This window comes from Condylura cristata, unplaced genomic scaffold (genome assembly GCF_000260355.1).
Source record: "Condylura cristata isolate star-nosed mole 26May11 unplaced genomic scaffold, ConCri1.0 scaffold00018, whole genome shotgun sequence".
NCBI lineage: Eukaryota > Metazoa > Chordata > Mammalia > Eulipotyphla > Talpidae > Condylura > Condylura cristata.
The window spans coordinates 15,280,345-15,304,013 of record NW_004567119.1 but is presented as its reverse complement, the minus strand read 5'-3'; the positions used below and the strand labels follow the sequence as shown (position 1 = coordinate 15,304,013).

The 23,669-nt window shown below is 42.0% G+C and overlaps 2 protein-coding genes across 2 annotated transcripts in view; one reads left to right on the top strand and one right to left on the bottom strand.

Moving 5' to 3' along the window:
• Window positions 1-18,317, top strand: part of LOC101621736 (chromosome unknown open reading frame, human C4orf45) — a 60,564-nt gene extending 42,247 nt beyond the window's left edge. The window contains exons 4-6 of the mRNA XM_004685213.1: window positions 8,467-8,653; window positions 11,331-11,435; window positions 17,802-18,317. Of these exons, the coding sequence (XP_004685270.1) occupies window positions 8,467-8,653; window positions 11,331-11,435; window positions 17,802-18,317 (808 nt within the window). The remainder of the gene's footprint in view (window positions 1-8,466; window positions 8,654-11,330; window positions 11,436-17,801) is intronic.
• The window catches only part of FNIP2 (folliculin interacting protein 2), a 56,097-nt gene continuing 47,472 nt past the window's right edge, over window positions 15,045-23,669 (bottom strand). The window contains exons 15-17 of the mRNA XM_012726834.1: window positions 23,268-23,468; window positions 20,095-20,210; window positions 15,045-18,602 (exon numbers count right to left, since the gene is read on the bottom strand). Of these exons, the coding sequence (XP_012582288.1) occupies window positions 18,524-18,602; window positions 20,095-20,210; window positions 23,268-23,468 (396 nt within the window). The 3' untranslated portion in view covers window positions 15,045-18,523. The remainder of the gene's footprint in view (window positions 18,603-20,094; window positions 20,211-23,267; window positions 23,469-23,669) is intronic.

Sequence of the window (23,669 nt, the reverse complement as noted above, 5' to 3'; positions counted from 1 at the left end):
AGAAAAATCACCCTGAAGCACATTATCATATATTCAACAACAACTTTTTATTTCTAGCCGCTGCGGGAACAAAGAAAGATGGCAGGATTTATAGAGAATGCTGCACTTGTTTTGCGTCTAGCCCAAAGGCTAACTCATTAAAATTCTAAGATGAATTACGTGGTGGGTGGCAGAACAAATGTTTTCTTCACTGAGCAGAACTAAGGCCTTCAAGACAGTTTCTCCCAGAGTCTAAGTTGTTCCTTGCAGCTGTTCAGAAAGACATGATTCAGACATCACCTCCTCCTCCAAGCCCACCCAACCCTTTCTCTGGGGTAGACACACACAGTCATGACAGCAAGACCAAAACGAGAAACCAATACTGATTGTCCACTCGGTTTGACTTTGGAACCAGGGACATACATTACCTAGAACATCTACCATCTATCTCACCTCATATTTATAGAGGAAGTAGGAAATGAAAAGTTGTGTATAGGGTTGATAGTTTAATTCGCAGAGGGGATTTATTTCAAAGCATTTCAAAACGTTAATTTCAGTATAAATCTCTAGTAGGTTATAATCTCAAAGCAGAAAGAACACAGAAAGCCTGGTGGAAGTGTTTGTAGTGCTCCTGACTTCACTGTGGGTGTGTGTGGGATACAGCAAATGAGCAGGATGTAATGTTCTTATTCAATCATTCCTGGTTTGGTTGAGTACCAGGATTTTTGGAGTGGGAGAAAGGAAATGCAGATGGTAAGATTAAAGAGCTGAAAAACAAACCCTGAATTTGACTGGAATACACACACACACACATATGTGTACATACATATACACACATACACACATATACATGATCGTATGTGTTTACATATACATGTTCAGAGTTATAGCCACTAGAAGGTCCTAGACTTAAGAACTGGCTCAGAAGCTCTAAGCTTCCTTAGTACTCAGATTTTAATTTTCAAATCCCTTTTGCAATAAAAGGAATTGAGGCTTCTTGGAGAAAAGTCTCTGGAGAAGGAAATGAAAAACACAAGTCTAGGACATCACGCCATACCAGACAAGGAAGCTGGCCAAGGTTATGAGTCCCGGGGGAAGGGACCTAGGAGTTGCACTGGAGGAGACTCCTACTGGCCAAAAATAGGACAACTTGAATAAAAGGGCAATAACGACAATGGAATAATATACACTACACATACATGTGAATGAGTTCAGGATGTCACAAAAAACACACAAAACTAGCCACCTTGGAGGATTTCAGTGAACCCACTCCTACTTTTTGAAACAGTTGAAAACAAGGAAAGAATCAAATATACATTCTGCCTTTCTTCTACAAACTACCACTGCAAACCAAATAGGAGAAGCCGTGACTTTTTAAAGATCAAAGTCATCAAAGTAAATAAAGAAAGAATACCAGAATTAGGTTATCAGTGTCCACAAACTAATAAATTTACAAATCTAGGCACTGTCAAAGCCTACGAAGACCACAGAAACGGTCAGATAGTATGTACCTCTTAATGGAAGAGCACAGAACTGAATCTCCTCTTCCCCCGCAAGTCCTAAGCTGAAGTCTTAACTGGCATTTAAATCATCTCAGAATGTGGCTGCATTTGGAGATATGGTCTTCAAAGACGTAGTTAAATTTAAATGAGGCCACTAGGGTGGGTCTTCATCCTGTAAGACTGTCGGTCTCCTTGGAGATTTGATTGCAGACACTGGGGAACCCTAGCCACACTGGGCAAGATGGTTGTCGATAAGCCAAGAAGAACCGTGATCTTCTGAGAAGCTACTCTGTGTTCTGTAAGCCCCTCTCGTCTACAGTACCTCATGTTGGCAGCCTGGCAATCACACACAGTCGTCTTGCCTCCAAAACCCACCTGATTAACATCAAGCCTCTATATCCAAGTAACGCATAGTGTTTCAAATGACAATGGAAAATGTTAAATGATATCAAAAGATTTTCATTGTGGGAAATTTTATAGGACAAATGTCCCAGATTTTTTAAACAAATAAATAGCAAGATAGAGGAGGAACAAGCAGAAGCAGAGATGGAAGAGAACCTGTGAATAAAAAGAAATTGAAAAGATTTATCAGCCAATTGCAAGTTATAGAACTTATTTGGACTCTCTTATACAAATTGTCTAAAAAGCATAACATGTATTAGACAGAATTTTAGATGCTGAATAGTTGATGAAATGCTTTCATTGTTAGGGAAAATAATGGCACTGTGATTGTGTTCAGAGATTTCACATGTTTTAGGACATGATGTCCTGGCCGAGGGAGGACTGGTTATTAAATAGTATAGAAATGAAATAGAATTATTATTAGGCACAACGAGGGGGCACCCTAGGAACCCCTCGTGGTCGAAGAGCACACGAGCTCTAAATGTGTTCTGCCATCTATGGCATAAAGACAAAGCATACTCGAGTGCATAAGACCTTCAATAAAAAGAACTTTAGTACAATTAGTGTGCAATAGAAGAAAATACACAGGTTCCAAATGAAGCGCTCCGCGGCACCAATTCCCGGGCCTCTCTGGGGGTGCAGGGGGTTCGAGTCTCAGAGCTATCCAGCCAGCCACTATGTCTTGAGTTGGATCTCCGGCCAGGAAGCTGACCCACATGGCACAGCAGACCTCTCCTGTCTGGCCTGCTGCTCCCCTCAGCAGTGCTTTGTAGATCTGATTCCTCTACGCCACACCTCTGGCCTGGACCCCAGTTCTTGTATGCGTAAATAAAATAAAACAAACCAACCTATCCCCTCATGGGTACATGCCCAGCTACAGAGGTTTGGCCCAAAGCAGAGCTGCTGAGGTCCACACGCTAAGGCACAAATCTAAGGCACCTTCCGGTGGGGAACCAGAGGAAAGGGGCAGACGAGGCCAGACAAATCTGGAAGGAAGAGAGCAAACAAAATATAAGTCACGATCAAGGCTGCCCTTGTCAGCCTCCGCTAGGGTCTCTCACCCACATCAGTTTCAAGTGTCTCCATCTACGTCCCCAAGTCCCTGCTCCCAGCCCAAAACCGAGAAGCGTGAGGCTTCCTTTCCACAAGTCTCTCGGCTCCACAAGCCTGTGCCTCCTCCAGGTCATCTTCTACTTCCTCCTCCAACCGGGTTCGTCTCCTCTCCCTCCCAAGTCCTTTCCCAGTTTTTTCCTAGCTTCCCCTCCCTCACTGCTCAGCTCCACCCTTCCTTGGGTGGGGCAGGGACCTGGAACCTCCCCTTTCCCCCGGGAGCTTACACTGTTGCAGAATCGCTTTAGTAAAATGATAGCATTTAAAGTATGGGGGCTGGGGGGCTTTAAACTATTTTTCTCATTGTGTATATATTTAGATTTCCAGCGTAACTATAAGTAATTGCATTAACTTTATCCTTACTTTAATGATGGTCAAAATTCACCATCTGGATACAAAACGTGTCCAAAACTAAATTGAGTAAATTCTGTTCTTTTCTCACTAACCTCCACCTGGATGGCTTCCAAGAGCTGGAATAAATGTTGCTCTCCTTTCTTCCCCTGGGTTTCTGACGCTCACACAAATAAGCAAATGATGCCCAGCAAGCACCAGCAGATGAGACGCTCTGAACCTGGCTTTTGAGGAGCCCTGAGCTTCTGAAATTGAACAACTTCCTGGCTGTGTTTTTACAAAATCTACCATATCACAAGCGACATCCAGAATTATGGTCAACACTCCTATGGATGGCCTTAAAAATCTAATTTGCTGCTTTTCCGAAGATTTGGAAAGCTCTGTTCCTGAATGGTAGTCACTTCCTAGAAATTACTTTAAAGCACCGAGAGAAAGTCAGTTAACACCTTTGTGTATTTTTACATGATGGTCACACTGCAGCAACAGGACCTTAGCCGTCTTACTCTGCATAGAAAGACAACATGTCTGACAGAGCTCGCTTAGTCCTTGTCACTGGAAGCCCAGCTGGCGCCCAGAAGGAAGCAGCAACGTGCTGGTGACATCACTGTGGCAAAGACAGCATTTTTCACATTCTGGAGCGTGGGGAAGACAATCTGGCCAAGTAATGAAGACGTGTTCACTTAGGGTAATGGGAGATCTCTCTTGTTTCAATTAATTCTTACTTCCACATAGTGGCAGAATATTTGATGAGGCTTCAAATAAAGTGGTTGTGTTTTCTATGAAATAAAAGCAGAAATCAGACCAAAATAATTACAGTCTGAGGTTTGAAGCATATGGTGTGTGTGACTTTACAGAACTGCCCAAGCCTTCAATGCTCTTTCCAGAAGAAAGTTCGAGAGTGGGCTTTTTCTTCTTAAAGGAAAAATAAAAATGCTTACGTTTTGCTATCTCTTGTCTCTTAAAAATAGTTGTCGGGCACTGTGCTTATGTCTGGGGTAGTTACACTGGCAACTGGGCCATAATTCTTTTCTGTTTTCCCATGCAAATCTCTTTGAGAAGTAATTTCTTTTCTTCCTTCCTCTTTTAACATTTTAGGAAGTACATGTTTCACACTGGTGTGGAATGACACAGCTTTGTTTACAAATTTAATCCTAGGTAGGATTATGTAAAATGGTGAGTGCCCATAGGCATGCCAGACCAATTTAGTAAATTTATTTTTGAATTGTTAATGATAAAATATTGACCTTAGATATGTTTGTTACTTCAGGAGGCAGGGAACTAAGTAAGAATAAGAGACTCAAGCAGGTAAAGGCCCTCCCTGGTCGTGCAAAGGGTTAGAGGGCAGCACTGCAAGCTAGCTGTGGCAGCTTCAGTGCAAGTTCGATCCCCACCCCGGAGGTGACCCACATGGCGCGACGGACCTCGCTGACCCACCCGCTGCTCCCCTCTGCATTGTCCATTTGCCTGTTCTGCTCTCCATTCTGTCTCTGGTGAATTTTCTCGCCACCCCTGCACCTCTGGCCTGTACCCCAGTTCTGTATGCATAAATAAATAAATCTGTGAAATAAAATATTATTTTCTATTTTTTGTCATGAATCACCAACTTTAGTAACTTATCGCAATCAAATAACCTCTTGGTAGCCATTTTGCTCATTTATAGATACAGCAGCAAATATGCAATTGTTGCTGCATGTGCTAACTTCAGCTTTCTGTGTGGTCTCCAAGAGGACCAGATACACTGCTGAACACATAATAGGTGATTGCTTAATCACCTCTAGGTAACGCTTATTGCCTAGAAGCAGAATCAATAATATAGATAGCTTCTGGGTCTTTGAGGTGATAAGCAACCTCAAAATACCCTAATCATGCAGTTGAATATTACTTTGGATCTTTAACAGGTTGTTTAACTAACTCAGACAGAGAACCTCAATGTTCTCAGCATCTTGAAGACTAAACAAGGCTTTAGCCATGTAGAAATATTTTGCTAGGTTCCTTTGGATGTGAATTAGTAAAGTTAGCTCCTTTTATACATGTCTTTCTCTTTCTGCCCACCATAAATCTCTGGGGCAACAACTGACCTAAGATAAATTCCATTAACATTAAAATTTTTTTTTGTTAACCATTGCTGAATATAGTTGTATATTCATTTTGTTTGTTTGTTTTACGCATGTTGAAATATCATGATAATTTCATGTGGGTGGTGCAGGGTTTAAAATATCAGCACTATTGCACTCTCCCTGTGGTGCAACAGGTTAAAGCACCACATTATGAAACTCTCTGAAGCCGCTGCAGCACAAGTTCGATCCCCAGCCAGGGAGCTGATCCACATGGGGCAGCAGACCTCTCTTGTCTTGCCCACTGCTCCCCTCAGCAATGTACTTCATCAGTCTGCCTGTTCTGCTCCCTACTCTGTTTCTGGTGAACTTTCTCACACCCCTGCACCTCTGGTCTGGACTCCAGTTCTTGTATGCATAAGTCTCTTTTAAAAAAAGATTAAGTCGGGCCCTCCCTGGTGGCGCAGTGGGTTAAAGCACTGCACTAAGAAGCTTAAGCCACTTCCGCATGAGTTCGATCCCCGCCTGCCCCGGAGGAGATCCACATGGCACGGCAGACCTCTGTTCTGCTCCTCACTCTGTCCCTGGTGAATCCTCTCACCCTCCGCATCTCTGGCCTGTACCCCAGTTCTGTATGAATAAATAAATAAATCTTTAAAAAAAAATTAAGTCTTTTGAGAACAAGCTACTGCAGCATCATTTAGGGAAAGAAAAAAGAAGTGAGGCTGGGCTTGCAATGACGTGGCCAACACGTAGGTGCAGCTCTCCCAGCTTCCTGACTGCTTCCTTTGTCACACTGCCTCTCCAAGACATACCTTGGGAAAACAGGTGACTCAGTTTAATGGCCTCTCCCAGGCAGTGGGCACTGGAAACCTGATCTCAGGCAGCGGGAAAGGAGAACACAGCAAGGAGGTAGACAGGAGACTCTTCTTGGGCAGCTATTTGATGAGGTCAGGGGACTGCCTGAGTGAGCAGGCACCTAGAGGGAAGGCCAACTAGAAAAGAAAAATCAAGTCGCAGACTTCCCTAAAGCCCTGACTGTATTTTGCTGGCAACTTCTCAGTGTAGGTGCAAATGACTCCACAAAAGCAGGGTGATATTTAACAAATAGGGTCTTGTTTTCCTGCAAATGTTCCAGAGAGAAAGTAACAGGAAAGAAAGCTTATTCTCTCAGAAAGTACAGGTCCTGCCAAATGGTTTCTAAATGTGCCTCTCAAAAATTTTCATGTGCCAGCCATGGTTTTTGAGTACTTCTAGAAATGGAAAGAGCAAAAACCAATGACCTTAGAGAAAGCAAGAATTAAAGGGAACTTACTTGCTCAGAAAACAGGCAGTCTTGCTTTTAAGTCACCAGATAGAGGAGGCAATGGTCCTTTTCATAAGCTAGAAACGCCCAGTTATGTCACTTGGATGTGAGGAAAATGCTAAAGGCCCAAAGGAAGTTTCCAGATAATTCTCTATTTGAAACTCAAGTGAATAACTGTTCCTGGGGTATATATTAGGAAACCAGACTGTCTCACTGGAACTTCAGTGAGCAATTTGTTTGTTTAACGCTGGAATCCAAAAGACTGTAATTTTACCACTTACTAGAACTATTTTTAGCCTACCGGAGTGAACCCAGAAGATGTCAAAACAGTGGAAAAACATTTACTCCTGAGTTGGGTGGTCGATTTCCAGAATAGCCAGCTTCTTTTGTCAATTTAAATAGGTGTATTAATTCAAGCCAGTTATTTCACCAACAAAACTAGAGTTATGGAATTGGGAATTCACAAAAAGTTGGAAACCCGAAGACTGAGCAGAGAGGCACTGTTCATCGGCCCCTCTCCCACCGTCCAGGGTATTTTCTCTGGCAGAAGTGTCAAACTGAAAGTCTCGTTTGTCCAACCATTTTTAGTTGGTTATATAAGCAAGTTCCAGCTAGTCATTTCCTAACTTATTGTGGAAGTCATTGTTAACCTCATACTACATTTCTCTGCTGTGCAGGCTGCTAGGAAAATTTTGTTCATTTCTCAAAAAACCAATAGTGTTTGAGGAAAATGCAAACTTGTTTTATTATAAAAATAATACATGCTGGACCTCCCTGGTGGCAAAGGAGTTAAGTCCCAGTGCATTCATGCTATCACCACGGCAGCCTGAATTCAATCCCCAGCCAGGGATGTAAGCACATGGTGCAACAGACTTCTCTTGTCTCACCTACTTCTTCCCTCAGTGGTGTATTTCAGTAGAACCACCTGTTCTGCTCCCCACTGTGTCGCTAGTGAATCCTGTCAGAAAGCCTCCTTCCCCCCCAGCTCTGACCTACATCCTAGCTCTTCTACACATAATAATAAATAAATAAATCTTTTTTAAAAAATCAAAATAATACATGCTCGTGGTTTATAAATTTAACCAGGAAGAGAGGGCGTAAATGTAGAAACATCAACATTCTCTCCTAGCGCTCAAGCACAGTCTCAGTCACTGGCAACAGCTACAAAACATGGTTCTATATCTTACAGTTGGGAGCAAAGTTCACCGAAAACTCACTCTATGTCTGTTAGAACCTGAAGATATAAAAGCAAGAAATAGTTCCCTTCCAAGTACAACCAGTGGGAGCCAGTGCTGAAGGCAGGGTAGCCGCCCAGGGCAGCTTGGCAGGAGAGGTCGCATTTGAGTTATATACTCAAGGCTGGATGGGAATGGAAGAGAAGTCATGAAAAGAATGTCAACCAGAAAGAATTGCATAAACAAAGGCAAGGAGGTCCCAGCTTGAACCTTCTGCTTCCAATGTCCTAGCATCTTGTGTGGTTGGCACTGAAGGGCATGAAGGAAAGTGGTGATACACTCACAAAGTGCTGATTGGTAAGTATTGGTCTGGGAACGTGGCTTCCTGCATCTCCATCAGCTGTACATCCGGGGAATTGAAGTGGGCAAAGTTCAGAACTTCTCAGAAGCCTGGCTGATGGCTCTGGCCAAGCTACTTGACTAGAAGTCAGTCACAACAGAAACATAAATTTCCACAACCTGAAAAACTGATAGCTTTTTTTCTAGATCTTTCCAACTTGAAATCCAACCATTGGTTTCTGTTTCAGGCAACCCACACCTGGATTTATGGATATGCAAGGAAAATTCAGTCGTGCTTCTATTGCCTGGCATATGGGTGATTATGAGGACATTGATCAAAGAGAGTGCAAGTACGCTGTCCTCCTCAGGCAGAGGAGGGCATCATTGCCAAGAGCGTCCAGACTACCTAGGTTGCCAGAGCAACTGAAAAAGAAGGTATGGCCACTTACTTCTCATCTTAGAAAATATCTACTTAAACATATGAACTAGAGGATGCTATTTAATAATAAAACAACTAGTAATCAGTTTCCTAACTCCTTTAATCTTCCAAACTTTTCGTAATATGCTTTGGATGTCCATAGGGATGGCTACACGGGATGTGGGCAGGCAGGTACTGTTTCCTCCATATAGCTAATGAAGCAAGAGTTTGTGAGGCTCAGTCTTCAGAATCGCTTATTTATTAAATGGCTTAACCTGGAGAGAATGTGCTTCCTTTGCCGCCTAAAAGCAGAGGGAGTGCTCAGTTTGTAGGCCCACAACCCCCTCAGAAAGCCCTCAGACTCCTTAGCAGAGTAAGAACATAGCAGTTCATGCTAAACATGGAGCTTCCCTATGACCCAGCAATCCCACTCCTAGGTATCTACCCAAAAGACACAAAAACACTGATTGAAAAAGATACCTGCACCCCCATGTTTACTGCTGCTTTATTTACAATTGGAAAAACATGGAAGCAGCCCAAATGCCCAAAAGTAGATGACTGGATTAAAAAGATGTGGTACATATATACAATGGAATATTACTCAGCAACCAAAAACGAGAAACACATGTCTTTTGCAGCAACTTGGATGGAGCTGGAAAAGATCATGCTGAGTGAGATAAGCCAGAAAGAGAAAGAAAATTACCGGATGGTTTCACTCATAGCAGGAGTATAATGTACCAGGCGAGAAAATAACAAAAATAATGAACCACCATATACCAGAGACATTTTGCGAGGGTGGAGTGGGGAATGGGATCAAAAACGGGGGTGGGGGGATAGGGAAATGAACGGGATTATGGTGATGGCACATGGGTGTCTTGGTGATGGGAACCCCGCGGGGATTACAATTGAAATGGAAAAAAAAATGTACAAAATGATGTAAAAATAAACTGTTTAAAAAAAGAACATAGCAGTTCAAATTCAGGTTTCACCTTATTATTACCTATGGACTCTTGAGCAAATTACATAATTTTTTATTAGGGATTGGGGATATTAGTGTCTAATCTGAATTCTTTGTGGCAGTATCATGAAAAACAAGTAAATAATGTGTAAGTGTACATTCAGATCAACAACTATTTCCTGAGGTTCTTCTGTGTAATCCCATTGCAAAATACACTTTGTAGATGTCAATGTTGCAGGACACTTTCGACTTTCAATTTCCCTGATAGAAAAGGGAACAGGTAGTAAGGATCCAATGAGTGATTCCTGTTCTGTACGTGGGGAGACTCCTTGCTCCACTGAAGAATCTTACCAGCTCTGTAGAATAGTGCTTACCCTCTGTCACTAGAGATCTAATTCATCAGCAATTAATTATGTCTATTTAAAACATTCTGTGAGGGAGCGAGACAAGTCCTCCTTGGTAGGTCCTGACCCCAGGGACACTTGGTATTGAGTTCAGTTACTAACATTGCTGTGTGCTCTGAATTTGGGTTGCATCCAAATGAGATGATTTATTGCAGTGTGTGTGGAGGAGGCTTGGATTACTGAACTAATTTTGTGTAGGATTAGAACGAAATAAACAATCCCAAATGTCTCCTATCATTCACCAAATCTATTGAGATATTTTTGTGCAATTAAAAAATCTGTCAAAAGACTATTTTGACATGTTAAAACTTACAGAAGACTTGCAAGAACAGTACAAAATTAACTCCTTATATACTCGTCACCCAGAAGTATTACTTGCTAATTTATTTGCATTATAAATTAATAAATTAGCTTTAATGCTTTCTTCCTGTGATCTCCACTCACACTCACAATTGTCTTCCCTGGACCACTTGAGGGTGAAGTCAGCGGCCCGATGCTCTTTTACTGCTAAATATTTCAGCACTGTTTCCTCAGAACAGGAAATCTCTCTCACATGACCACTGTATGCCTGCAAGATTCCGGAATCTCAAAAAGACCCCTGTACCCCCATGTTTATTGCTGCTTTATTTACAATAGGAAAGACATGGAATCAACCCAAATGCTCAAAAGTAGATGACTGGATTCAAAAGATGTGGTATATGTACACAATAGAATATTACTCAGCAATCAAAAAAGATAAACACATGCCTTTTGCAGCAACATGGATGGAGCTGGAAAAGATCATGCTTAGTGAGATAAGCCAGAAAGAAAAAGAAAAATATCGGATGATTGCACTCACAGCAGGAGCATAAAGGATGAGTGGGGGGGAAATATAATAATGAACAACTATATACCAGAGACATTTTACAGGGATGGGAGTGGAGGATAGGATCAAAAATGGGGAGTGGAGGAAGTGCACGGGGCTGTAGTGATGGCACATGGGTGAATTGGTGATGGGAAGTCCACTACAACTGAGATGGAAAAGGCACAAAAATGATGTAAAAATAAACTATTATAAGAAAAAAAAAAGATTCAGGAATCTCACATTGATGTAATAATGTTACATAATCCATAGTTTCTACTATGCTAACCCAATGACTCCTTTCTTTTAATCCCTGTCTCAGGACCCAATCTAGTCTCATGGATTCCATTTAGTCCTAATGTCTCCGTATTCTCCTTCAACTTGGATCATTTTTCAGGCTTGGTTTTTTATAACTATTAATTCTGAAGAGGCTTGGCCATTCTGTAGCATATCCCTAACTGTGGGTTTAATCTGCTCTTTTCGGATATCAGGTAGAGTCAGCCGATGTGTTCTTGGGTAGAATCGCAGCTAAGAGATGTTATATCTCAGGGCACTGCATCAAGGAGGCACTGGTGTTCGAATCATTGTTAGCGAGGGTAACGGATCACTTTGTCATTCCTCTTCCCTTTCAGAGATAAAGTACGATGGCATTCAAAATAATCTCACTTATCAATGAAGTTTTTTTCTAAATTTCTAGAGGCACCTCAAAAACTTTCCCCAGTCCATTGTATGAACCACCCTACAGGATATTTGATAAGTACTCAAGTTCCCTCCCCCCTTTTTTGAGTACTCTTTTTAGGAAAAATAACTTAAGCAAGTGTTCTAAATCAGAAGCAAACATGAATGCTTCTGAACAAATGAACGTGTAGCAAGTTGCCACCCTGGTGCCTCACACTTAGCCAGTGGGTAACATTATCATTTTTGCTCTCATTTTCTTCTTTTGCTCTCTCATTCTCGCTCAGTCTTACTTTCTCTCATATTCCTCTCTACTCTTTTTCTCTCTTCCCACCACTATTTCTTATACTCCTTTGCCTGCTTCCTTTTAACATCAAAACTGTCAATGTTATTTATTTTGAAAAATCAGTTCTTATAACAAGGATATTACCTTATCAGATTGCTATATGTGTTCAATATTTCTTGGTCGTTCTGACTTGCTTCACTACAAAAACTCCCTCTAATTCTTTCCATTTTGCTGTAAATAACAGAATTTTGTCACACGAGTGTGAGAGCAGTATTTTTCAGATTTTAATGTATACAAATACATAATGTCATCATTGGGATGACATTAGGGAGCAAATTGAGTCAGTAGGATTGGGTTGCAACTTGAGGCCCTCCATTTACCTCCAAAGCTTTTGCAGTACAGTTGCTGCTGATCTGGGAACCTTGAACAGAGCTAGAAGAATTGGTACTGAATTGCATTTTAAGTTAGTGACAGGAGGGATGTGATGGACCCAAGGGGAGGGGGCAGCTGGAAGGGACTGACAGGTTAACAAAAACCTAGTGCCTTTGGGGACCTGCATGTAGTTTGACATACAGGGGTGACTCGTGGTGGGGTGCTGGGGTTGAAGAGTGACCATCTGCTTCAGTCTAGTACATGGTCAAAAGAACTTTGATTTTACCAGGCTGACTTGCAAACGGGAGTGACGGCATCACTTTTAATTTTGGAGAGGTTATTTAGCAGTTAGCTTGGAAGAGAACTGATTACAGCTGTTTGAAATGTGAGGGAGGGCATTGCTTGTAACACAGTGGAGAAATGAGTAGTGATTGAAAGGAGGCAAAAATAAGTAGGTTCAAAGCTCTCGGTACAGACTAGATGTGAGGAAGGATTTCTGTTCCTGTGCAGGGAGGGCGAGGTAGGCTGCTCACCTGCAGACCTAGGTAAGGGCTGGCGTGGAATTCAGGTGGCAGTGTCATGAATGAGCAGTAAGCAAGCGAAAGCCAACAAAAACCCTTTTCAATTCTTTGTTACCAAAGGAAGGAGAAATAAAATAAAGAGGGAGTTTTATTTTATTCATTTAATATGATTGAATAATAATGAATGAATTCATATTATGTGAATCTGGTTCATTTAACATGCTTGGGACAATTTTTCTTCACACTTTGAGTAGCAAGCGTCCTTAGACTGAGAACTTGATGAGAAGGGAAGATAACTGGTAGTTTGTGGTCCCAAAGAACGAGAGAAGCACAGGTGTGGGAATCCAGTCACACTGCCGGGTCTGAGCTTTATGGGAAGGCTTTTTCCTTTCCCAGTGGGAATGAAGTGTTACCTTCTTCCTTGCTACCCAGGGGGTTATTTCAAGCTTATGCTTCTCTTGTTCTCTCTTCTTGGCAGCATATAACCAGAGTATGACCTTGTGCCTCAGTCGTTAGGGTGAAATCTCTTCATGGAATGTAAACTACAACTTTACACCCTTAAAGATCTTTGTTTCAAAGTCTACTTCCTGTAACTTGGTGTGATGATACTCTAACTTTACTCAACTCCATTTGGAATATCATACCAAGTTACAGGAAGTGAGCCTTTGAAGTAAAGAGAGATAATCTTTGGATTAATCTCTTAAGCACCCATATTAGTCAGCATTCTCCAGATAAACAGTAAGATGTATGTGTGTGTAGGCAGGAAGAGAAAGAGATTAGGGAACTGGCTCACATGAATCTGCAGGGCAGGCCCGCAGACTAGAAACGGCGGCGAGAGTCCAAAGGCTGAGTCCAAAGGCAGTCTGCAGGCAGAATTCCCTCTTCATTTCCTATTATTCAGTCATATTCAAGAATAAAATAAAGCAGATGGACACCTGCTTTACTCCGTCTCTCATTTAAATACGAATCTTGGGCCTTCTCTGGTGGCCCAACAGATTACAGAGCAAGCACTGAGAAGCTAGCTGTAACCGCTTCGGTGTGAGTTCTATCCCCCGCAGGGAGGTGACCTACATGGTGTAGCAGACCTCTCCTGACCCGCCTGCTGCTCCCCTCAGCAGTGTACTTCATCAATATGCCTGTTCTGTTCTGCACTCTGTCTCTGGTGATCCTTTCACTGTCCCTGCGCCTCTGGCCTGTACCCCAGTTCTGTATGCATAAATAAATCTTAAATAAGAAAATCTTATATAAATAAGAATCTCATCTAAAAAATACCCTCACAGCAACATCCAGACTGGTATTCAGGTGCGGCAGCCCCTTGAAATGGACCAATGAATTTGTTATCATTGGTGCCCATCTGTTAGGAGGAGTAAGTGAGGCTTTATTCACATAGCATCTGTCAGAACTGTCCAGGCACTAGGAAAAAGAGAGCAGGGGGGGCAGTGTATGTGTCTAACTTCTGTAGCAATGGTTATATTCTAAAATTATTTGAGGAGCTATGGAAAACTAGAAACTTTCATTTAATCCAAAATCAGTTTTGAACTATCTAATGTGTGTAATTCAGTGTCATGTTATACTGTGAAGAGTTACACTTACCAGCATATTTTTCCTGATATTATATATCCATGGGTTTCATCCCTTTCATAGCAATTATTTTGTGATGTCCTTTTTATTTTCCTAAAATGAAATGTATAAATACAGCCTAGTTACAAACATCATTTGTAAAACACCAGTACCCTAGGAGTAATATTTTAAAGGCCATTTCTGTTGATATAGATTTTAATACCTAGACCTTGGGATCTCAGGTTAGTATAGAAAAATAATGCAGCAGACAGATGTCTACATCTGTGTGCATCTCCATGAATACCTCACTGCAAATGAAGACTGAGACAGAGACTGTATTAATGACTTAAATTCCATGAGTACCATGGTTGTGGGTAAAGTTGTTTCCAAAATAAAGTCAATTCTTGTTAAAATCTTAACATAGTAAAAATCTTTCCTTAATGAAGCAACAGTGGCATTCCTGGGAAATTCAGCATATTATTGTAGTCAAGTGAAGGATATATTGTACTTTCATGTAAAGCAGAACCAAAATCTCAGATAATTATAAACAGACTTTCATCCACACATGTCTAGTGAGATAGGAGCAGAGAACGATTCCTCATTCTGTAGGGTGTCATTCTCAGCCCCACTGATCATTTTATTAAACAAAAAAGGCCCTACAGTTCCAAACACCTGCTAAAAATCACTGACATAAACAATGAACGTGTCTGATGTGAATCATTGTGTAAATGAGGCCTCTAAGTTTAATTAGATATAACAAATCATAACACTAAGAAAAAATATTCAGGATAAATTCAAAAGGTTTATTGCACCAAATGCCACAGATAAATGGATCAAAGTAATACATGAGTAAGTTTTAAGAAAAAATTTCCACTCATTGACATTGATGTCTATTGAAGAGATCAAAAATATAAACTACCCATTTGTATTAATGGTGCTTCAATAACAAATTCCAGAATTGTCTCCTTATTTAACATCAGTGAAATTTACCCATAGTGCAATTCTGCTTCCCAGCTATATGTTTCACCCAATTTTGTTTAAAAATTAACATTTAGAGGGGACAGCTGATTTAGGCAAGTATTTATTAAAACGCCCTCCCCCAAACACAATAAAAAACAAATGGTCCACATTTACCAAGAGAAACTAAAGACTTTTTCAATTTGATGGCGAATCTATGCATAAACAAAATGCTTTCAAAAGTACGTATTAGTGGAAAAATCCAGACATTTAAAAGAAGTTGGGGGTTCACTTTATAGTCTTTATTTTTATGTACAACTCTAGTGAAGAACCTAAAAAGCTACAGACTAAATTTTTATAAAATCTCAGGACCTAATTATAAGATCCTAAACAACAGTTTAGTATCATGTAGTAAGTGGGATTTTCCTCCCTCAAAAAAGTTAATTTTGAAAAATATGGTAAGTTTAAAAAGTTGTGATGTGTAAACGGCAAATTCCATGGGATGTGAAAAGTTACTTTCATTAAAAAACAGTACACTTCAGGAAAAATGGATTGGAGCCTGTACAAAAAGCTATTTAACACTGATAAAAATAAAATACTTTGGAATTATGCACAAGTATGGAAGCTACATTTCAGATTTTCATTGTCACGTCTAAACGTACAGTTATCTTTACATTCGTCTCACTCATCAATCTGTTAAAAATAAGACAGCGACATGCTAGAAATAAGTCCACCACAGGATATATATACAGCCTGCTGTCACGCCTCGCCGGCTTGCTTGAAAAAAGCAAGATGCTACAAAAGTCACACTCAACAGGTAAGACTTAAAAGTTGAAGAAACCCTAAAGGTGGAATCCTGTCAACTGAGGTAGTTTTCTCTTTCTTTTTTTTATTTTTTAAAAAAAATTTTTTTTTTCCTCCTTGAGGTGGGCCTGGAAGCCTCTTAGCTAAAACAGAATGAAGCCGCCGGGGTGGCGGGTGTGTGAGTGGCTGTACCTCAACACGATTCCATGAGCTGGTTTTCTTTTCTACTCTTGGGAAGAGGTTGAACTTGAGACAAACACAACTTGCATGTTATTCATAGGAGGACCATAAAAGAGCAGCAACATTCTTGGTCTGTTTTTGCAGGCCATCGATGTGAGGATTAGGTTCTGACTGGAATCCTGAGCGTTGCTGAGACAACCCCCACAGGTGACCCACTTGCAGTTTTCCAACAGACGTTTTCTGAGAGTGTACTGGAACAGTAGCTTAAGAGGCAAATTAAATTTTCGGAGGCTTTGAGGGGGCTGGGCTAAATCTTTTACGTGTGGAGTTTAGAATCAGCCACTTAAAGCTAAATGTCCCCCTTATCTGGGTCTAATTTTCAACACGCACTATGCGTACATGTGCATGGAACTGATTTTGTATCTACTTATTTTCTACGAAACCCTGGAAGGTGGTGAATGAGGGAAAGTGCCCAAAACTGTAAACAAGGAACAGGGAAGGGGAGACGGGGGAATGCTTTAAGCTGGTGCAGCTGTGACAATGTAACATCAGCTCTTACCATTGACTCACATGTAATGAAAAACAAATGACAGAGAGCCCAGCCACAGGTCAGGTTCATTCTCTCTGTGTGACCCAACAGTATGATGTCATGGGACTAGACTGCAAAACTCCACATTCAGATGTGAGGCACATGGAAACAGAAGGAAAGGAAGGCAAAACTTCAATCTCAGGAAGGACAGGGAATAGAAATTAAAGATTGTAAAAGTCTGTCCGTTTCACACTGTAAAAAATGAGTGAGAAAGGTGCCCGTCCGGACCTACTTCTCATTATTCCTAAGAAATAACAGAGCTATTTGTCTTTCTCGGTGCTATTCTCTATCAAACAGGCAATTAACCTGCATTTGTTAAAAGAATAAACACACAAGCTTGTATCACTGGGTGTTCAGGATCAGGACTTCATCAAGTAGAAGAACTGAAGACATTCTAATCCCTAAAAATTCTTAAATACAGAAGAGATGCACTGGGGCGGAATTGGAATTAATGCAGAGAACAATGAAAGGAAACCGAGCCTGGTTATCACAAACTCCACAGAAACCCACAGGAGATCTTCAAGGTGCTCACAATGTTTTGCTTCACTAGATCAGCTCCCGTCGGTAACTATCCATTGTTAAGTCTTTCCTTGATCTTGGATGTCAGTACATAGTCTGTTTCACCATGAGTAAACGAAGTAAAATGTCTTTCAAATTAACAGAGAAATAAGTTTTGGAACTATGCTAATAAATCAATACTTTTTCATTTTGGAGCTATGTGAAAGTTAATTTCTGGAAAGGTGTTTTGAAAAGGATAGCGGGATTAGAAGGCACAGAGATGATAATGCAAAAATGTCGGTCATCTACGGATGGTTTATCAATGCTCAAATGAATGACTTTCATCAGGCATCCTGAGCTGTGGCGGCTTTCACGTCCCGCCAGGCCAGCTGTGCCTTTTAAAGTATAAATAGCCATTTGTATCAACTGTTATAAGAAGAAAGTGACTTCGGCTGGAAGATTTAGCAACAGAAACACTCTTGAGTTGATAGAAATCACTTTGGTAATCGGCCTCTCGCAGAGAGGCTGCGAGGGCTCCCGAGTCTGCAGGTGGGGTCGGGGCAGAGCCGTCCGCAGCCGCGGCCACCTCAGTCGGGGCTGCGACTCGGATTCTCTGACCAGCCACCCACCGCCAACCTCCCCATGGCCGCCCGCCAAACAAGGGAAACGCCGCAACGTCGTGAGGCCACAACGTCGTGAGGCCGGTGGGTCCCTGAGGCCCCCTCCTCCGGCAGTCAGGCCTCCTCGTGCTGTGTCAGCCGTAGCTGCAGCTCCCAGAGCCAGAGGCGGCAGGGGCGTCCTTCCTTTCGCTGCGATAAAAAGTCAGCTCCGCTCTGGAGCCCAAAGTCCTCCTGCCGCCGGTCTCCGGGAGTGGCACAATATGCATTCTTGGGCAGGAGGACTCCCGCTTTCCTTCTGGAATGGTCGCTGCGCTGTCTGCCCGGGTGCACGAGGGCTTAGTGTTAAGCGCAGCGCTTATGTTTCCTGCTCCCTGAAAGGTCACTCTCTGCTGAGGCGTGGGCAACAAAAGGCCTAAAGTGTTCGCAAGAGACATAAATGCCATTATGTCCAGTAGCCCGAAGTCTTCAATGAAGGCGCCAACTGAAAGCAACAAGGAAGCGGAGGCGCGATTGTTTGTTTGCTCCTCTTAGGCCTCTGACGTCAGAGGGCTTATTCCTGTCTCCTTCAGCTGAGACTCTGATTTGTTTTTTCTTCCAAGGAAGAACTATCCTGAGCTTTAGGTTACAAGAGTATTTGAGCGACGTAAGGGGAATGAGTACTGGCAATAGCCGTCAACAGAGGCAGGTCGTTGGATTCAATCCTGAATGTTGAAAGAAGAAAAAAATATTTAAAAACAGCATGACTTTTCAGGGCATTTTATGGCTAAGAACCAAATTTGCTAGATCTTTGCTGAAAACTACTGAGAAATCCAGAGACCGATGATAAGATGGTGTTTCTAATGCAACCTTGCAGGGGTCACTGCCCAAGGCGCCCATGGGGACTGCAGGTGGCGTGCTGTGTGGCGGAGTGGACACAGAGCTGGTCCTGCCCAGCCAGGCCCAGGTAGGTACTCGCTTCTCCTCCTCCCTGACGGGTCAACATGCCGGACGTCAGTGTTCTGCCGGGTCCAGGCACCACTGCCTAATGCTTACTGACCTGCACCCAGGCTCAAGGCAGCCTTAGGAAAACGAGGATAGTGATTTCTTCACACACCTTGGGAGATATGCTCACTGGGCTCTCTAACTAGATCCTCACCAAGCACTTGAGCCCCCACATTCTGAGAGCAAGGTGATAGTGACAGACCCTGAATGGAGACACACTCTCGGGGGGCTGGGGCGGCCCCTCTTCAAGCAGACATGGGTACAGCATGGTCGCAGGCTAAATGCAGCTGAATGTCCTGAAAAAGTTAGAACTGCTTCAGTCTGTGGAATGCTTGCTAACCTCTCTTGAATTCCAAAAAAAAAGAAAATTGAAAGTTTAAAAAAAAAAAGGGAGCTGGCATTCCTTTCTGGTGTTGCCTATATTGTTAAAATGACATATATTAGAAAAAAATTTGTGACAGTTAATGCCAAGACCCAAACAATACAGTTAAGTTATATGTAAGTGTGAAAGATACAAAGTTTTATCAGAATGTAGAGGGCTCAGTCTAGAAACAATACTTTGATGAGCAGGCCTGTTAAAAAAGTCTCAAGATTGGAAGTCTGTATGCATACTGTATTTGTTTGACCAGAATTAGAAGAGGCATCAGCATCATAAGGGACAATTTCCTACATGTCTAATGTCTTTTGCTGAAAAATTAAGCAGAGCGTAAAGCCAAAGCTGGAGTTTCTTCCCCTAGAGGATTTATGGCAGGACCCCCGGGAAAGGCTGTGCAGTGTTTGTGACCCAACAAGTCTTCACTTCTGACAGGCTTCTCCAGACAGGCAGGCCCTGAGAGCCCAGGAGAACGGTCTGTCTGCCTCCTCAGGGAAGCGCCGCTGCTCTGTGTGCAGCCCCAGCTGGTGACTCTGGCCTCTCTGAAATTACTAGAAATGGGCAGTGTGTGAGATTCGGTGTTTCACTTTCAAGCATAAAATAGTTCAGGGAGAAGACTTCATAAAAAAAAATATCACTCAAGTTTCTACATTTGTTTTGGGTGCAAAACTCTACTATCTGATACCAAGAGCATCCTGCTGACCAGGGAACAGCAGAGGCAACATTCACAGACCCCAAACACTTGCACTAAAGCTCAGGGCTGCAGATGTAGCGTGGTCTGGCCTCAGTGCCAGGGACAGCCCCCTTAGAGGCAGGGGACACGGTGGCACAGAACTCACCCCAGGATGACACCTAATTCTTTCACATGGACGCGTGTGTGCCCGCGAAGATATTCAGACAGCATCTTGCTTTTAAGGTACATCTCCTGTAGCCTGTCTTCGAGATGCATGACGCACTGCAAAGTAGGGAACACGCACAGTGAGCGCTGGAATTCAAACCTCGGCCGACACGTGCTATGTCCACGATAATTTCATCCCTTTCAAATACACTTACAAAATTACTGCTCATTATCAATCCTTCCCATGAGCAGATGTAAGTGCAGGTTTTTACTAAACAATGGTTTATTTTTTCCAATGACTTTTAAGATCTTCACATACATCTTCTAGTCTTTTTTAAAGAAGTATTTGCTTTTTGCATAGTTGAAATCCTTTAAGTGCAATCATTTTCTGCTTCTAAAAAGATTTATAATCACCCAGCTGGCTAGCTTAGGTGGTAGTGTAAAAGATAGCTTTGTCATAATCTTTTCCCCATGTTACTAAAAATTCCCTATCTATGTAATTTTTACGGATAAATAATCTTTGAGAATGTAAATTAACCGTTATTTAATCAACCCCATAGAAATTTGCATTTTGTTATAAATAATAATCTTGCAAAGAATATCCTTGTTACCCCTGTTTTCCTATGGCTCTGATTATTTTAGTGTAATATACTCCTAGAAGAGAAGTGACTAGAACAAGTTTTTTTTTTTTGCTTTCAAGTGTATTTTAACGAGGTCTTTAATAACAATAAAGAAAAGGCAGTTATTTCAGGACATCTCTACCCTTGGAATTGAGTCCAACTTCATATTTTAGAGAATAGCAACCATCTGTGTCTTTCACCAGAGGCAAATGCTTTTGCATTTGGCAGGCAGAGCTACCCAAGCATCTTCAGTAAGACACCTGATGGCTCTGGCAAGGGTAATTCCATCATACAGAATTTTCTTCTAGACCATTACGCCTGTTATTTTCAAGGTAAAAAGATTAACAGATGCTGCAGTTGAAAACGTTGATCTTGACCATCTGGGCTGATCGGTGACATGGAAAAACTATCTATTAGAGATGCAGTCTTCTCGGATTCTCACTGGGTTAAAAATCTTAAATGTATTGTTTTGGGTAAATGAAATATAAGTGGCAAGTGACAAGTAAGCCAAGCAAGGAGGATTTTTACCATTTCTCATAAAAATATTGTCCCAGTAAATAGAGTTAAGTGGTGAAAGGATCTTCAGTTAAGTTTTCAGGTCCTTATGGGATAAATACAAAAATTTTAGTAAGTGTTATAAAATATTAACAAGGACATTCACATTTCCTTGAATCCTTAATGTTTTAAAGTAGTTAATTTACAGTGTTTTCATAGTCCCCACGAAAACTGCATGTTGCAAAGTGAAACTAGAGAGAACACTGGCTTACAGAGTGTATTCAACACTTGAAATCAAAGCATTTCGAGTAGTCCTGATTACCAAGTAGAACTGTTTTGGGTTCTCTGCTCTCATTTCTGCGACTTTATGCCTGAGATGGAGTTCTTCCATTTTCAGCTTCTGAAATTTTAAATAGCTTCTTCCTCCTTCTGTACTGAAGGCTCTATTAGATATTTAATAAAGTGTTTCATTCAAGTGATTTTTAGAATTTTTAATTTTAAACTGCAGATGAAATTTTCTTTGATCTTGGTTTTGTCAGGTCAAATAAATCATTCAGACTATGAAGGGGTTAAATAAACTTCTGCCCAAATAAAGTGAAAAGATAAGCTGGAGTAATTCTTGGACAACTGAGATGTCAAATGTAATGACAGCTATATATTATAGAAAAAAATATATGAAAGTTTGGTCAATAAGTACTTACATAATATCTAATCTATCTTTCTTGCCTTACAGAAAAAGAAATCTCAACAGCAGGGAACAACATGTTTCTAGAAAGAAAATCTCTACAAATGAAGAACAAAAATAAGGTCATAATGTCCTACGAATGTGTCCTGTATTCCCCCCAGGACAGCTGTCCTGCCAGGGTGTGCTTCAGTTCAAAGGCCCAAATAAAGCTGTTAGTGATAAGGTGTCGTTGGCCGTTACAGCCAATATATTATTTCATGAAATTACCATTGAAAGACATCGAAACTACTATTAAAAGTCATTATGACTATTCATGTGCGTCTAACATCTAACACGGTTCCAACTGCTTTCCAGGAATCATCACTTAAACTTTCAGGCCACGTGACACGGGTTCCGCCGTGTCCCAGCTTTACACACCGAGACAGGCAGCCCCGCAGCTGGGAGCAGCACAGCGTGGGTAGGAATCTAGGCTGCTGGACTCAAGAGCTGGTGTGATGGCCACAATGTGGCTGTTCAGTCACCACACTGGCACGGTGCTTTGACATTTTAAAAAGCAGATCTTAGCCCAAATTTTCAGAGCCTCACTGCAGGCTTGTTGACTGGGTACAAACCAGCAAGCTGAGGCTCAGAGCGACTCGGGGCTGTCCTCTGCCACACAGCGGCCAGCAGAGCCTGCACTTTATCCAGTTCCACTGCGGGGTCTCCCCATCAGGCCACCAGGCTAGGGCTGAGACAAGTCTCAAAGAGCCCTGCAAGACGACAGAGTCGGCAATATTTCTGGGGAATGTGGTGTAGCTGTAGACGCAGGCAGAGAACTCAGGGAATCGCCATTCCACTGGCAAGAGTATAGCTAAGGAGTACTCAGCTTCCCCTCCCGGCGAAGCAGTTTTCTCCACCTTTCTTGGGGTTAGAGGGAGAGAATGGATGCTCAGTCCTCGTCGTGCTGTGGAGAGCAGGCTGTGCAGGGGAGGGAACAGAGAGCACAGCTTCTCGTCTAACACAGACAGGTCCGGCCAGCTCCAATCTGCCCTAAGCTTCTCCTGCTTTCCAAGCCTTGACCCTCCCCCTCCGGTGTGTTTTCTCCTCAGTTGCTGCGGGTGCATGTGCATACGGACTTATTGAAAGGAAATCTGTTTTTGAAGTAAATTCCAGTGACTGGGCCAGAGCTGCTGATCATTTCTCAGTTTACTGGTGGTCTTTGTCTGGGGAAGAGCTATTGTTACTGAAATCATCCTGTTCGTTGGGCTTATGTTGCATTTTCTGTTTTTACTTGTGCTAACTTCCAATTATACTAAAACAGCACACCTGCATTTGTGTTTCAATAATCAAAATGTTTTTAAAATGATTTTTTTTGGTATCAAAACAAATACTTACAAAATCAGCTGGGAGGTGAAGCTTATAAAGCTGTAAAATGGACTGAAGTAAACTGGACACCTGGCTGGAGACCAGGACGTCCTGGCCTAGTTTCATGCTGTCCATCACCTTCCTCTGGCTCGTGGCTACCTGCACACTCCACTTGTCCGTGTCTGCGATGATACAGACGGCCTCAGCGATCGGCTCATCAAGCACTGGATGCTGCAGGAGAAGACACCAGTCAGTGTTCCACAACACTTCCTAGTGACACTCAAATCGTCCAGAAGTTTCTGTTTGGTGTTAGACTACTGGCTCAGAACCTGGTGTGGGGGGTGACGGGCAGTAAAGGTATGCTACGTATATACATAAATCTACTCTGACAACCAGCTGAAGGCAGATGGGGAAGTGAATTTATTTTATGAT